The 16,993-nt window shown below is 45.2% G+C and overlaps 1 protein-coding gene across 2 annotated transcripts in view; it reads right to left on the bottom strand.

Annotated features, from left to right (window-relative positions):
* LOC148027404 (uncharacterized) overlaps window positions 1-16,962 on the bottom strand; it is a 60,654-nt gene extending 43,692 nt beyond the window's left edge. The window contains exons 1-2 of one of the 2 annotated variants that reach the window (XM_087689086.1): window positions 15,923-16,962; window positions 15,613-15,724 (exon numbers count right to left, since the gene is read on the bottom strand). In XM_087689086.1, the coding sequence (XP_087545212.1) occupies window positions 15,613-15,724; window positions 15,923-16,772 (962 nt within the window). In that variant the 5' untranslated portion in view covers window positions 16,773-16,962. The remainder of the gene's footprint in view (window positions 1-15,612; window positions 15,725-15,922) is intronic. The other variant, XM_087689085.1, reaches the window with a different exon arrangement.
* Window positions 16,963-16,993: the final 31 nt, after the last annotated feature.

Here is a 16,993-nt window from a genome sequence, read left to right as displayed (position 1 = left end):
ATGATGTTTATAACGTTTTACTTTCAGACATTCAATTATTATGTATTATCTATTATGGACATTTGTAACTTCATCCGCACTATCAAGATGACATGATTGTAAGAGGACGCTTAGGCAAGTGAACCATTCCCCTGCAGGCACTGTCGAAGTGACAACATTGAATCGCATTCTGCATAAGCATGAATATTTGCATTCCCCTTTGCATTTCCCCATGCATCAGCATTCTGTTCATGTAAATATGCATTTGTGCACATTTATCCATTTTCGGTCACCCTTGGAGTGGTCGACTCTAGATCCACCATAATTGTGGCACTGCACATGGCACAAGCACTCTTTCCCTATGCTTGGATGCTAGCTTTACTTGTCATGCTTGCTTTCCTATCTTGCCTATCTCTCCACATACTCTTCATATGATTGGCACACACACACACACACACTTAGGAACACTTATCCTAGTAGTGTGTGGGATTGTTTTGCTTATTGTATGAAGGTAATGGGACTATCCATCCTTATATTCTCGTACTTTGGGGCACAGTAACTCAATAGGACAAACACTGATTTGAAACCTTCACTTAATGCTAAATCTTTTTAACAAATCACACCAACAACCTTCAAAAAAACCCAAATTTTAAAAAATAAATCAAAAAGTCCATTTATAATTCCATCTGCCTTTGCAGGACTTATTAGGCCCCTGGGCAGCTGACACGCACCCTTGGTCCAATGCCTTGGCCTCTCTAGGGTGATCACTTGGGCTCCCTTAGTAAGATAACCATGGCCTTTGTAGTCTTGATAGATCAATGGGCAACCGACGTGCACCCTTTACTCATATATATATATATATATATATATATATGTATGTATGTATGTATGTATGTATGTATGTATGTATGTATGTATGTATATATATATATATATATACATATATATATATATACATGTATACATGTATATATATATATATATACATGTATAGATGCATATGTATGTATATATACATATACATGTATAGATGTATATGTATGTATATATACATATATATATATGTATATATATATATATGTATGTATATATATATATATATATGTATATATATATATATATATGTATACATATACATATACATACATACATATATATTTCTCATGGCTCAATTTCGGGCCTGAGAGGGGGTGTTTAGCTAAAAACGCATTATCCTGACTTAAACAACCCCAAAACACAATTAATGAAGAAAACCTCTTATTTTAAAAAGAAACATGATCCTATAGTGTTATTGTGTCCCACATGCAAAACCTTAATTTGGATACTCCAAACTTTCTATAAATATGTATGCAGTCCACCACTCTCTCTCAATCTCATTTTGCAAGTTTCAAGAGTCATAACTCTGCTACCCACACCCTGTTTGTGGAGGACATCATGGTCAGAGCTTCCACCAGCCACTTGCTATCATCTAACACATATTTCCAACTTTCTTCGCACATCTGTTGTTGTTGCTAGGTCCCAAGAGCTGTCACCTACAGTTAGGTGATGTTGCCTACAATTGAATGTTGATTGCCACCCACCACTGACAACTATCACCATCGTCTTCTCTCTCCTCTGAATGCTGCGTTTTGGTTTTCTGGTTGTTGCCTTGACATTCTCTTACCACTATCTATCGCGTTTGCACCTAACAGCTATTGTGCAAATTTTCTCTCCTCAAGTATCTGTGATTTTAGTATTTCTTTCTCCTACGCTGCCATATGCATCAGACCTTGCCTTGCTTGGCTACACTTGCTAGTGTTCGACACTCGGAGGCTGCCTTTGGTACGATTCGGAATCTATTTAGAGTACGACACACTCTACAGCTCATAACCTCTGCCTTGATCCCAAAGATTCGAGAGGTCAAGGTTCATTATTCACTACATAGTGTGTTTGCTGCATGAGCACTATATATTCATTAATCATTTACTTTATTATTCATTGTGGTCACTGTCTTTGAGTTACCTAACCCTAACCCTAACTGTGTTCTGAGTTTATCAGTCTGTGCTTTGTCGCACGATCGGTTATATGCCTTTTGTGGATTAGAGAATTTCTTCACAAGAAGGGCTAGAGCAATGGGCAAGTGGAAGAGAGCAACAGGAAAGAAGCAGGCCAATATCGCAATTTGCGAGCAACCTCAAAGAGCTCATTGTTGCCTACAACACTCAAGAATGGTGCTCAAAATACTTGGGATTAACCAAGCAAAGCACTTACAAGGTCACAGATCCATAGGGAGGGCAGATTCAAGAGAGAGGTTGAGTTCTCTTACTGAGAATCCATGGCAGTTTAACAAGGGGAAGAGAGAGGTTCTAACCCAAAAAGTAACTATGGTCTGCCCCTTCTCTAACTCCTATGGAGGCCTCTTTTACCAAGAACCCCTAAAACTAAGCACAAAACTTAGTAACGCCCTGCTAAGATAGCCATATTACCTCCAGATGTATCCAAAGCTTCAGCCATAGTTCCTCTATGTCTCCCAAAAGAGCTACCAGCTAACAGCACTCCTCGTTGTACCAATACTTACTGTCCTAAGTAACTAGGATTTCTTGTTTATAAAGAGAGCAAGATTGAGAAAAAAAAGGGAAAAAGGACCAAAGCAATGAGCTCTAATACCAATTGCAAAGAAGAGAACTAGAGAGAGAGGAGAAGAGAGAGAAGACTATTAAGAGGAGAGAGAAAGAGAGAGAATAGGAGAGAAAGACTAGAAGAGAAATAAAAAAGAAGAAGAAGCCATGGAAGCTTGGAGAAGGAAGATTCTGTTGATTGATAATTTCTGGATGCCCTAACTCGGTCTCCTTACACCTTTTATACCCTGTCAATGTGACGGGGTATTTTCTCATGGTTCCCATGCGATCTCATTCTTTACACTTTCACTATTGAGCTTTCTTTTCTTGCCTTCATTGTTTCTCATCTTGTTGTGGTTCATCCTCTTCCACTGCCACTCTCATTATGTTAAGCTAATAAAGATAAAGCCTAAATTAATCCCATAATTGCCAGATAACTTCTTCGGCTCTCATCCAACCCCAAAACACAAATTTAGGAATCAATCCAAAGAGACAAAAGTCTAGAACTATGTAGAACAAATGGCTCAAAAAGTTCGAGCACTTGGGGCGTGGCTATTCCATCATAGATTATCACATCCAAGCACTTTTCCTAAGTCACTCTGCCGCCTACTGCCCTAGCATCATCATTCATGCTACCACATCACCTCTGCTGCTGAGTTTGAGCCTGCTGCTGCTCCACAAGATAGGTCTGTCAAGATTGTGGGAGAGAAGGAAGGAGTCTCACTTGTAGCTTTCTTGCTTGCACAATGGGGGAATACACACAAGGGTGGAGGCTGAAAACAGTTTTCATCTTCTTAGTTGTGTAAGCCAAAAAGAAGTCTCTTACAAAGAAATAGAAGAACCCTATATATGGGTCTCAAACCAAAGACAACTAACTAAGGTGGCATACTAACTGAGCCACAAACTAGAGTAGATAAGGATAGCTGTCATCTAGCTATTATTCATGGGCGGTATACCAACCGCATCTACAACTGACAAGTCGGTGACATAAATGCACAAGGGTCACCCTGGCATATCACGAGTGGAGCTCGATATCTCAACACTCCCCCTCGAGCTCAATCCCAATTCCTGCACACCAAGCAGGTCTCTGAACTTGCGCAGCTTCTCTGCGCCCAATGCCTTCGTAAATATGTCAGCTACCTGATCCTCTGTGCTGACATAAACTAGATCAATAAGACCTAGTAAAACCCTCTCCCGCACATAGTGATAATGCACCTCAATGTGCTTTGTTCTAGCATGATAGACTGGGTTATTTGCCAAGTGTATACTGCTCATGTTGTCACAATAAATGACAACTGGCCCATCTGTAGGCTGATGCATATCATAAAGTAGCTTATGCAACCAAGCTACCTCACATGCAGCCATTGCTGCACCCCTGTACTCGGCCTCTGTGCTCGACAAGGCAACTGTAGGCTGTTTCTTGCTGCTCCAAGTGACTGCAGCACTCCCAAAAGAGAACACATATCCACTGGTAGATCGTCTATCAGAAATACTACCAGCCCAATCAGCATCAGTGTATCCATACAGCTGTATCTGAACCCTAGTCTCATAAAATAGTCCATACTGCAATGTGGACTTCACATACCTGAGTATGCGTCTAGCCGCATCCAAATGCGGTTTCCTTGGAGCCTGCATAAATTGACTTACCAATCCAACAGCATAGCTCAAATCTGGCCTGGTAATAGTCATATAAATCAAACTTCCTACTATGCGTCTGTACATAGTAGGGTCTTCCAGAAGCTCACCTGCATCTGCGCTCAGCTTCACATTCTGCTCCAAAGGAACTGAAATAGGCTTACAGCCTGTCATCCCATATTTGGACAGCATGTCCAATCCATACTGCCTCTGCAAGAGCTGTATCCCACTTGGTGATCTAATCACCTCAATGCCCAAGAAATAACGCAGCTCTCCCAAATCCTTCATCTCAAACTTCTGCTTCAATAGCATTTTCACATGAAGGATATCTTCATCACTGTCACCTGTCATAATCAAATCATCAACATAAATGACAAGTAGCATAATACATTTCTCTGTTTTTCTCACATAAAGTGAGAAATCTGCCTTGAAAATCTGAAAGCCAATAGTGACAAGATATTGTCCTATCTTGTCAGACCATGCTCTAGGTGCTTGCTTCAAGCCATATAATGCTTTCTTCAACCTGCAAACAAACTCAGGATGAACAGCATGCACATAACCTGGTGGCTGCTCCATATATACCTCTTCTTGCAAATCACCATGCAAGAATGCATTCTTTACATCCATCTGATGTAAAGACCATTCCTTTGATGCAGCCATAGCAATGACTGCTCTTACGGTTGCCATCCTTGCAACCGGACTGAATGTTTTTTCATAATCAATGCCATATGTTTGTGCATACCCCTTGACTACTAATCTTGCCTTGTATCTGTTCACAGAACCATCAGCATTGTGCTTCACCTTATAAACCCACTTACAGCCAATTGCATTCTTACCTTTAGGCAAAGGTACCGATTCCCATGTAGCATTTGCTTCCAAGGCATCCATTTCTTCATCCATGGCTTTCTCCCATTTTTCTTTTCCCATGGCTTGCTCAAAAGAAGTGGGTTCTGGTTCATGTATCACTTTGACCATATATGCATAGTGAATGGCTGTAAATCCATCATTTTTCAGCCTATCCACAAGATACCTAGCTCTGGTAGACCTGCGCAAAGTAGGTTCACTCCCAGATGCTCTCAAAACATCCCTGGTCTTCCTTACTCCAGATGTAACAATAGAAGGAATACCCAACTCATCATCAATGCTCTGTTCTGAGCCACTGGATTCACCATCCACATAAGAGTCACCTGCATTCACATCAAACATGGGCTGATCTACCTTCTCTTTTCCTTTTCGTGATACCTGAATACCACTATCTGCATTGCTTTGAGAAGATTCTCCTGATCTCAATCTGCCTGTCCATGGCGAAGAATATGAACCACTGCTAGAGGACACTCTAGGTCCACTAATATTTTGTGACTGCTGCTGTGAATTCTGTGCAGCATTACCATTTTGTGCATCTACATCATCAATCACATTTATGGTTTATACCAGCTGCTCATCTCATCAAAAACATCTCTACTCACTGTAAACTTACGAGTAGAAGGGTTATAGCATCTATACCCTTTCTGCTGCAGAGAGTAACCAATAAAGATGCACTTCTCAGCTTTTGGATCCAACTTGGATCTCAACTCATCTGGCACATGAACATAGGCAATGTAACCAAAAATTTTCAAATGAGAAATATCTGGTTTCCTACCAGTATACCTCTCCTCTGGAGCCATCCCATGTGTTGCTGCAGTGGGAGTCCTGTTCATTATATAGACTGCCGTAGCAACTGCTTCAGCCCAGTAAAAATCTGGCAAGTCTTTTTCGTTGAGCATGGCACGAGATATCTCTCCAATATTGATGTTTTTCCTTTCTGCAACTCCATTTTGTTGTCGGGTATGACTGCATGAATATTGCTGCTTTATGCCATACTCCTGCAGGAACCTTGCAAACTCATTTGAGAGGTACTCTCCCCCTCCATCTGACCTTAGGCATTTTATTTGCAGGCCTGTTTCTTTTTCAACCATAGCTTTAAGAGTTTTGAAATGCCCAAAAACTTTACTTTTCTTTTTCATAAAATACACCCAAATTTTTCTGCTATAGTCATCAATAAAACTGACAAAATAATGACAGCCTCCAAGAGATGCAGCTTTAGTAGTCCACACATCAGAGTGGATTAATTCCAATGGCTTCTTACCCTCTTGAACATGTCTAGGAAATGGTTTCCTTGCCTGTTTTCCAAAGTGACAGGCTTCACATACCTTATGCATTTCTGCAACCTTGAATTTAGGCAATCCTGCAATAATGTTTTGGGCCTGCATTGATTTAAGTCGCTGTACATTAACATGACCAATGCGTTTATGCCATATATCAATATCTGCAACTACATCGGTCCCATGTGCAAACATTGCTGCACTCAATTCAAGCATGTCTGCATCCAATGTAAACATTCTGCCCTTCTTCTTTCCTTTTGCTATCAAGCGACATTTATTTTTCATATCCTCAACAAAGCATCCATGAGGATTAAATCTGACCTGCAAGCCCTGCTCAACCATTTGACCAACTAAAACCAGATTCTTGGTGATATTCGGGACATGAAATACATCGGACAGGTATTTCTTTTTCCCATCCTGCATAGACAAATGAATTTTTCCAATCTGCACAATAGGATGTGCAGTATCATCACCAGTCTCCACAAATTCTGGTTTTTCCATTTTCCTTGCATCCTCCATCCATTCTGCATGACCTGTCATGTGGTTTGATGCACCTGAGTCAACATACCACACATCGTTGCTTTCTTCTGCACTTGTCACAGAATTGTTCATGTGCTGCACCATAAACAAATGCTCATTTCTGTCATCACCCTGTCTACTAGAAGATGCATAATTCCCTTGTTGCAATTGTGAGAGTGCGCAACGGAAGAGGAAAAAACGAACACGGAGGAGAGGAGAGAAAGCAGAGAATGAAGGAAGAAAATCTGCACTGACTGAAATGAATGCTAAATACACTGAAATGGACTGATCAGTCCCTGCACGCAGCCCAAAGCGTCAATGAGGGCACCAGATCAGGCTGATGATGACGGCAGCACCGAAGACGGAGGAAGATGACGGAGTCGGAGTGTGCACCTGCCAAAGAAGGAGGGAAGTTGATAATACAACTGACTGCCAAGTGGGAAATGGCTATAAATAGCCAAAAAACCCACAAACTGGCCGATCTGAAATTTAAGGCCATAAATATGTCCGACCAGCATTTAATGCTGATCTGACCAGCATTTAATGCTGGTAAAAATGCCAGGAATGCTCAGAAAAATCCCGGAAAGGGTGGATGTCAGAGTGCAGCGGTGCGGAAGCGTAGGACTGAGAGAGAGAGAACGCAGAGAGAGAAGGGAGAGAAAGAGACAGTGTACACTGAAGATCTGTTGTATAAAGAATGCTGAATACAAAGATATACACGGGCGCAGTGCGCTGGACTGCGTGTCTCCACCTCGACGATGCGACCTGCTGTCCACCTCGAAGTCTGCTGCAGTCTGCACTGTCTGCTGTCTGAAATCTGTGAACAGAGACAGAGATCTGCACGGCACCGGTCTGTAATCTGCGACAGAGAATGATGGCCAGACTGCTGAAAACGTCAGCAATAAATAGGCGAAAATCTGTCTAGAATGGGGCGCCAAAATAGGGCGCAGCCTGATAAAAAACAGCTGCAGGCAGTCGGACTGCCACGTGGCAGTCCGACTGCACAGTCCGACTGTGCAGCTGGACTGTGCAGCTACTGCCTGCCTGAAAACAGGCTATGATCTCTGACACCCCCTCTCAGAGCCTGGACAGGGCAGAAGCCTGAGGGATCTGGAATGTTGCCGAAGTAGAGCCTGAGGAAGCGCCTTCGTAAACAAATCCGCAAGATTATCCTCCGTCTTGCAATACTCCACAGTGATGGTCTCATCCAAAAGCTTTTCTCGGATGAAGTGGTACTGGATCTCAATGTGCTTCGTCCGGGCATGAAAAACAGGATTCCTCGCCAAGGCAATGCAACTCTCGTTGTCACATCGCAGCAATGTAGGACGAGTCTGGGGGCACCCAAGCTCCTCCAACAGTCTCCGAAGCCACACAACCTCGCATGTGGTGGAAGACGCGGCCCGATACTCCGCCTCAGTAGACGAAAGGGCTACCGTGGGCTGCTTCTTGCTACTCCAAGAAATAACACCTGCACCCAAAGTAAAGCAGTAACCTGTTGTAGACTGCCTGTGGTCCACGTCACCGGCCCAATCCGAGTCGCTCCAACCTGCAAGTACAAGATCTGACCCATCTGTCCCTGCGGGGTAATGAATCCCCAAATCAGACGTCCCCCTCAGATACAGAAGTATCCTCTGAGCAGCCTGCCAATGCACCGTCTTAGGTTCACTCATGAACCCTGCCAAGAGCCCAACAGCAAAACATAGATCAACCCTGGTGTTGAGAAGCCAAATCAAAGACCCTATCAACTGTCGATAGCGGGAAGCATCCGCCAAAGGAGAAGCTGAGTGGGAAGTAGCCTTCCAGTTCGGATCCATAGGAGTAGAGAGGGCCCGACAATCTTCCATCTCAAAAGACACCAAGAGCTCCTGGACATATCTCTATTGGGAGAGAAAGATCCCCCTCTGAGACTGAAAAATCTCATGTCCTAAAAAGAAATGGAGTAGCCCCAAATCCGTCATCTCGAACGTCCGATGTAAAGCTGACTTTGTCTCCTGGACCTGCTGTGCATCATCACCTGTGACAATCAAATCATCAACATATAATACAAACAGCACACAACCATCCTCGGAAGTGTGAACATACAGCTGCGGATCGGCCTGGGACCGCCGATATCCCAACTGAGTCTGGAGGAACGAATCAATCTTCTCGTTCCAAGCTCGCGGGGCCTGCTTGAGACCATACAGGGCCTTCTTCAACCTGTAGACTTTCCCATCGGAAGAACCAAAGCCAGGAGGCTGCTCAACGTAGATCTCCTCCTTCAAATCACCATTCAGGAAGGCCGACTTCACATCCAACTGATAAACAGGCCATCTCCTATGGCCAGCCAAAGCAAGAACAGCTCTAATGGTTGCCATACGAGCTGTAGGGGCAAAGGTGTCATGACAGTCAATCCCTGGGCGCTGAGCAAAACCCTTAGCAACAAGGCGAGCCTTGTGCTTATCCAAAGTACCATCACTGAGATATTTGGTCTTGAAGACCCACTTGACTCCAATCACCTTCTTCTTCGGGGGGCGTGGCACAAGTGACCAAGTGCCATTCCTCTCAATAGCCTCCAACTCAGCTTCCATAGCTTTCTTCCATGGGGCGGACTGTAAAGCCTCCTTCACGGAGGTGGGCTCTCGATCCTGCATAACTCGGGACATCAAACAATAATTGGAGCACACAAGCTCCGAAGAATGCGCCTGGTGCCTCCGTGACCGCCGCGGACCATCCTGCGGTCCCCACTCCTCAGGAACCCCCTCGATCCCTGAATCACGGAGTGTGTCACGGGCCCAGCGAGGAGGAGGCCGAACCTCCCCTCGTCGTTCTCCATCAGTAGAAGACTCTGGTATGTCCACCGGTGGTAACTCCTCAGAAGGATCCGATGGAACAGTAGACTCTGTGTCAGAAACAGAATCATAATCAAACGGCACAGGCTCCAGTGGAACTGTAGAAGGAGCCAAACTCTCCCCTGGATCTCCAAGAACGGGATGCTCCTCACCCGTTGAAGAAGCCGGAACCTCCACAAACCGCACATCACGGCTAGTATATACATCCCGCTTGACGGGATCATAGAGTCGGTAGCCTTGGGACTGGGAGCTGTAGCCAACAAATACCTGTTTGCGGGAAGCCACTTCGAATTTGTCACGGTGAGCTTTGGGAATGTGAACATAGGCATCACATCCAAAGGCCCGAAAGTAAGAAACATCTGGCTTCGACCCAAAATACGCCTCAAATGGAGTCATCCCTTCCACGGCCGAAGTAGGAGATCGATTAAGGATATGGACTGCAGTAGCCACAACCTCGGCCCACAGAACCTGGGGGGTCTGTCGGTGCTCCATCATGGTGCGCGCCATCTCGATCACACTGCGGTTCTTCCGTTCGAGAATACCATTTTCTTGTGGAGTATTCGTATTGGCAAACTCCTGGTGAATTCCTCTATCTGCACAAAACCGAGCAAATTCATTAGAGACAAATTCACCTCCCTTGTCGGATCGCAAGGTCTTCAACTTCCGGCCTGATCGGTTCTCCTCAAAGAGAAGCCAATCCTTGAAGTGCGAGAAAGCTTCTGATTTTAGTGCCAAAAAGTAGGCCCATGTCATCCTGCTATAGTCATCCACGATCAGCATGAAGTACGAGCTCCCACGCAGGGACTCATTCCTCATAGGGCCACATAGATCCGTAGATACCAACTCCATCGGTGAAGTAGACCGCCGTGAAGCGGTGTGGGGAATGGCATCCCTATGCTGCTTCCCCCTTATGCAGGAGACACATGGCTGCTGGCTCACCACTATATCCGGCAACCCTCGAACAAGCTGTCCCCGTGACGCCTTCCGAAGATAGTCATAGTTCAGGTGACCAAACCTAGCATGCCATAATTCAGACTGTGACTGTGAGGTAAGAAGAAGAGTAGAGAGAGCAGTGGAAGACTTCAGTTTGTAAATGCCGTTCTCCTCATATCCAGATGATAGAACCTTCCTCGATTCACGATCAAGGACTCGCACTGTAGAACTGTCAAACTCCACCAGAAGACCAAGGGAGCAAATCTTATGGACTGAAAGGAGATGGTACCCCAATCCTGGTACATGCAAAACCTCTGAAGTATGGGTGCCACCTCGTCCATCCGGAATAAGCTGCATCTTACCCCGACCTGCAATAGAAACTGAAGAGCTGTCTCCAATGAGAACCTGCCCACGCGAAGGTCGCAGCTGGGCAACACCATCCGATGAAGGAGTCATGTGCCGTGAGGCACCACTATCAATAATCCACTCTCGAGATTGGGAAGCCGCCATCGCAGCATCAGAAGCATTCGGTGAAGCGTCCTCAATGACAACTAGATGTAGAAATGCAGCTGATGAGGGTGCAGCCACCGCTCCAGAATCCTTGGTTTCCTTCTTCTTGGTGTCCTTCGAGTCTTTGTCAGGGCAATCCTTCTTCCAATGGCCAGTCTTTCCACAAATATGGCATGTGGAGTCTTTGTCCTTGTCCTTCTCCTTGTCCTTCTTGGACTTGTTATCCCCCTTCTTCTTCTTTTGGTCCTTCCCCTTCTTCTGAGAGACTTGACCTGTCAACGCCTCCGTCTTGGAAGCATTCTGTCCCTTTAACTGTTCCTCTTGGTCCAAGACCATAGGAACCAACTCCTCCCACCGAAGAGTAGACTCGCGCCCTGACGCAATAAGGGCAGAGTAAAATGTACCGAATCGTGGCGGCAACTGGGACAAGAGTGTAATCGCCATGTCTTCGGAGGAGATCGGCTTCCCCGCATTCTGAACCTGCATCTGTAGCTGCCTTAGCTTGTTAATGTGTTCCCTTAGCGAAGAAGACTTATTGACGGACAAGGTCCGCATCTGTACCTCCAAAGAAACCCTCTTCATCAGGGTCATCCGATTGTACATTTGATCAAGCTCCAGCCATATCTCACGAGCCACCGTCAAGTGCTCGATGTGAGCGATCACGGCTGTAGTGCATGATAGAAAGAGAAAGGATCGAATCCTGGCATTCAGTTTGTCCCAATGAGACTGGGCCCTGGCCAACTCCGCACGAGCATCGGAAGAGAGTTTGGACTCATCTCTTACCGAGGGCCGGTCAATATCTTCCTGTACCAACTCCGCCAAATCATAGGACTCCAGAATGGCCAACATCATAACGCGCCAAATGCGGTAGTTGTCGCCGTCGAGCTTCTGATCTGTAGGAAGAGCCGGTAGGACAGGCACCTTCCGGTCCATAATCGCCTGGAACTCCAAGTCCATCTCTGTAGACATCTTCACCTGCAATGCCTTCTCAAACGCAAAAGCAGCCCCCTCTGACTGAGTAGACTCAGCCTGCTAAGGCTCTTCAGCGTCCCGAAGCTCCTTCACCCGCCGGAGGCGATGAAAAAGCAAAACCTGCACTTTTAGGTTGAAAACTCAAACTTTCTCCGCGACAAACAGCAGTAAACAGCAGCAAATCCACCACCTGTACTCCTTTCCTGTGCGCCCACACTCGTTTCAGCCTTGTTCCAAGGCGCAGCCCTCCTGTCTGCCCTTAAACGCAAAAAACGCAAATTTGTGTCGCGATGGAAACTCCTCTTCAGGTTGATTCTGCGCTCAGTCAGCCCTCAAACACTGCTCTGATACCATGTCAGAGTGCAGCGGTGCGGAAGCGTAGGACTAAGAGAGAGAGAACGCAGAGAGAGAAGGGAGAGAGAGACAGTGTACACTGAAGATCTGCTGTATAAAGAATGCTGAATACAAAGATATACACGGGCGCAGTGCGCTGGACTGCGTCTCCACCTCGACGATGCGACCTGCTGTCCACCTCGAAGTCTGCTGCAGTCTGCACTGTCTGCTGTCTGAAATCTGTGAACAGAGACAGAGATCTGCACGGCACCGGTCTGTAATCTGCGACAGAGAATGATGGCCAGACTGCTGAAAACGTCAGCAATAAATAGGCGAAAATCTGTCTAGAATGGGGCGCCAAAATAGGGCGCAGCCTGATAAAAAACAGCTGCAGGCAGTCGGACTGCCACGTGGCAGTCCGACTGCACAGTCCGACTGTGCTGCTGGACTGTGCAGCTGCTGCCTGCCTGAAAACAGGCTATGATCTCTGACAGGACAATGTCCGGCAGGTGAGGCAAGCTGATGAATGCAGAAACTGCCCCGGGAAATGCACATCTGAGTGCTCTAGAATGAGCTACCTCCTCCGTCAAAACAAGTGATAGACAAGTCAGAGCTCCTAATGTCCTCGTCTGACTCAGACTGAGGCTCACAGACAAGAGATGACAAGGCATGACAAACATGACTGCTAACAGCAATTTCCCATTCATGATGTCATTCTGCTTTTTATAGCAGTCTTTAGCCATATGACCCATTTTACTACAGTAGTAGCATTCAACATTGTTGTTTGCATTTTGGCCTCTTTGCCATCCACCACGACCTCTTTGGCTCCCCCTGCCTCTAGAGTTACCACGTCCTCCTCCATAGGACTGGTTTTCTTGAGTTTGCTGCATATTCTGATTTCTACCACGGCCTCCAAATCGGCCTCCTCTACCTCTGCCTCTACCTCTTCCAGCATTTGAGTAGAAGACAGTTTCTTTGGAAGTTCCTCCTGAAGAAGATGCACCACCATTTCTCTGCTCCTCAGAAATTAGAAGAGCAATCAACTCCTCAAAATCAGGAAATCTTTCACGAACTGAAATGGATGTCCGAAACTGTGCATAATCCTTTCCTAGACCATTCAAGGTCACAGAAACTAAATCATCATCTTCCACTGGCGACCCAATGGAAGCAAGTGCATCTGCAATCTTCTTCACCTTCATGTGGTAGTCATTGATGCTCATACTTTCTCTTTGCACATTATGCAACTCTTGCTTGAGCTGCATTTTCCTGGCTTGCGTATTTGTGCTATACATTTTTTACAAAGTATCCCATGCCTCCTTTGGCGTACTTGCATCCTGAATATGCACAATCATAGAGTCTGAAATATTGATAGACAGCCAGTACATAACTTTCATGGCTCTCTCATGCCATGCTTTGAATACCTGCATTTGCTATTGATTGGGAACATCAGGAAGAACTGGTTCTTCTTCATTTCCTGCAACAAATTCCCAATATCCTTTTCCCATAAGGAAATTCGTCATTCTAAACTTCCATGCTTGGAAGCTGTTCTTGTCAAGCTTTTCAGTTACAATCTGTGAAAGAGAATCAGACGCCATTACAGAACACTGCAAAAAATTCTGTTACTGCAAAAAACACAGCTTCACCCTTACAAGGGCAAATCTGCAAAACTGGGGAAAGTGGTATTTGACCACACAGTCACTTCCTAGTGATGATTTTGCATAAACAGGAACCAAGGATGATTCTGTAACTCCCAATGTCTCTGCACACAAGCATACGATGCAATTTCTGTGGTAACTTTTCACCGACCTGTAGAACAGTGGTCGCACAGCATAAAACAGGCTCTTTTCCTGAGTACGTGCAAAAGACTTCCGCCTCCAAAACAGGCCCCGAAATGGCCTCAAATAAAAAAAACAGGGTCGCCAAGGGCTAAAGCCATCTCCCGCAGCATATACTGCCCTCTTGCTTCACCGCGAAAGGCGTCTCAACCTGAGACAATGCACTCTTGCAATTTCCGACTGTGCTACCTGCAAAGATCTGCTCCCAAAACAGAAAATGAAAGCAACACTGCTCCTCTTACCAGAACACCGCGAGCTTGGCTTGCTTTCTTGAGCTCCTTACCACGAACAAGGCTCTGATACCATGTCAAGATTGTGGGAGAGAAGGAAGGAGTCTCACTTGTAGCTTTCTTGCTTGCACAATGGGGGAATACACACAAGGGTGGAGGCTGAAAACAGTTTTCCTCTTCTTAGTTGTGTAAGCCAAAAAGAAGTCTCTTACAAAGAAATAGAAGAACCCTATATATGGGTCTCAAACCAAAGACAACTAACTAAGGTGGCATACTAACTGAGCCACGAACTAGAGTAGATAAGGATAGCTGTCATCTAGCTATTATTCATGGGCGGTATACCAACCGCATCTACAACTGACAAGTCGGTGACATAAATGCACAACGGTCACCCTGGCATATCATGAGTGGAGCTCGATATCTCAACAAGGTCTTCCAATGTGGGATCCAAACATTGATTGCAAAATGATCTCTTCAATTACTAGCCCCAATAACTGGGAAAGTATCTAATTTCCCATCTGTAGAAATGTTCTTCCTCGTGTTAGGTCCAATGGTCCCTTTGCATGACACAATCTCTAATTTCCCAATCCTTACAAAAGGATTTCTTATATTAGATCCAAACAATTAACACAATCTCTCATTTTGCTTTCAAAATTCCATCACACCCCTAACAAAAGGTCTTGTCTAAAACAATCCACCCTTAATAATCTAAACTTAACAAGATTAAAAAGGTAACTCATCACTTAATATCCAATAAACAACTCTACTCTTGCATCTAGTTGAGAGTTATCTATGATAAAGATATAATTTGCCTATTGTAGTTGACAGATTGGGTCTGCCTTCTTCAAGCCTTTATAAAGATTACAACGCTATAGCTTTCCCTAGGTGAGTACTCGTTTTATAGCTTTCCCTAGGCGAGTACTTGTTTTATAGCTTTCCCTAGGCGAGTACTCGTTTTAACTATCCCAAAAACTAGAAGTGCACACCTTCTCTAATTACCTAATCGCACTAACACATCCAAGGGTCCAAAGATTATCATAAATTACACCTTGTGGTACCTTAAAGAGCTTTATGCAGGAGGTTTGGATGCGAAAACTCACTGGCCAAGTTTTGAAGTCGAATTATTTGGATTGAGCACGAGACCAAATTCAGCATTGCTTCTGGCTGCAACATTTACATCATCTCCCTTGACACTGGCTCTCCCCATAAAACCTGATACAGCAAGTTATATACAGCAATGCATATTAGGACGTTTCTAAAACTAAAATTCCAAAAATTTACATCAATCAGTATTCACCAAGGCCATTCTTGGACATCCTGCCAATTGGACCTACCTTGAGCAGTCAGTAATCTTTCACCAATCAGTAATTACCAAGCCCATGTATTGAGCATCCTGTCAATTGAACCTACCTTGAACTAAAATAATTGTGGCAAAACACAGGGTGACTAACATTGCCCACAAGGAAGACATCTTTGAACCAGATGCCGGAGTCTTCTGCCGTCTTAATCTAGTGCTTTCACGTATAGACCTCCTTGCTGGTTTCACGTATGCAAAACGTGCTGAAGTTGAATGTGACAAGCTTGACCTTGGTGGCCGTGGTGGTTTTTTGCAGCTGGGTTTAAATATGCTGTAAACTGACTTTGCTGGTGCACTGTGAGATCCACCTCTTGCTGTCTCAGTTTCGAAGGGTTGAGTGAATGTCATGGTGAATTGCCCTTCCATATTCGAAAGGCAGGACGCACAGGTAGCATTGACAGGATGTGCAGCATATTTCCCAGTGGGGGGATGATTCAACAGAGTAGCTCGACATCCTCGCTGCTGCCTTATGGCTGGGCTGTCAGCCTCCATATCACAACAGGGTATGAGAGTAGAATCTGGAAGATTTCTAACGCCGCCATCCTCGCCAATTGTGCTTGCATTGCACTTGAATCTACTATGGCCAAATGCGAATGGGGAAGGCAATGCAGGCGCTGATGGCTTCCGATGGACCTTCCTAGGAGACCGGGGCATGTCCAGCACTTCTAATCTTTTCTTCATCAGGGATCGAACTGCAAATCGCCACATACCACGGTACCGTCTCTCCTTGCTCATCCGATGGCGAGGTGAGACGGCCTGGGCGCAGGCGTCCGGGTTGGTGAAGAGAAAATCGTGGATGAAATCCATGATCTTGCCTTCCAAAACGTCTGGCGCCGCCACTGACCCGGAGCCATCGGATGCCGGGACTTTGAAGCAAAGGCGATCGTTCAAAGGAGAAGCCATCCACAGGCGGACGCGGCAAACCTAGAGAGCATCTGAGAGAGAGAGAGAGACAGAGAGAGAGATCTCCACTGATGAGAGAGAGCAGGCGCGATCAGCTGACGATGATGGCGAATTGCCGTTTTCTTTAGTTTGACCAGTTTGTTCTTCTCAGGTCCCAACGAGGTGATATAAAAATTAGGGCAGTGCATCTTTACTTCTTTATCTTTACTATATATTAACGG

This window comes from Lygodium microphyllum, chromosome 12, assembly GCF_053477565.2.
Source record: "Lygodium microphyllum isolate KBCC chromosome 12, Lygodium_microphyllum_v1.1.10, whole genome shotgun sequence".
Taxonomy (NCBI): Eukaryota; Viridiplantae; Streptophyta; class Polypodiopsida; order Schizaeales; family Lygodiaceae; genus Lygodium; species Lygodium microphyllum.
This window is presented reverse-complemented; position numbering and strand designations above follow the sequence as displayed.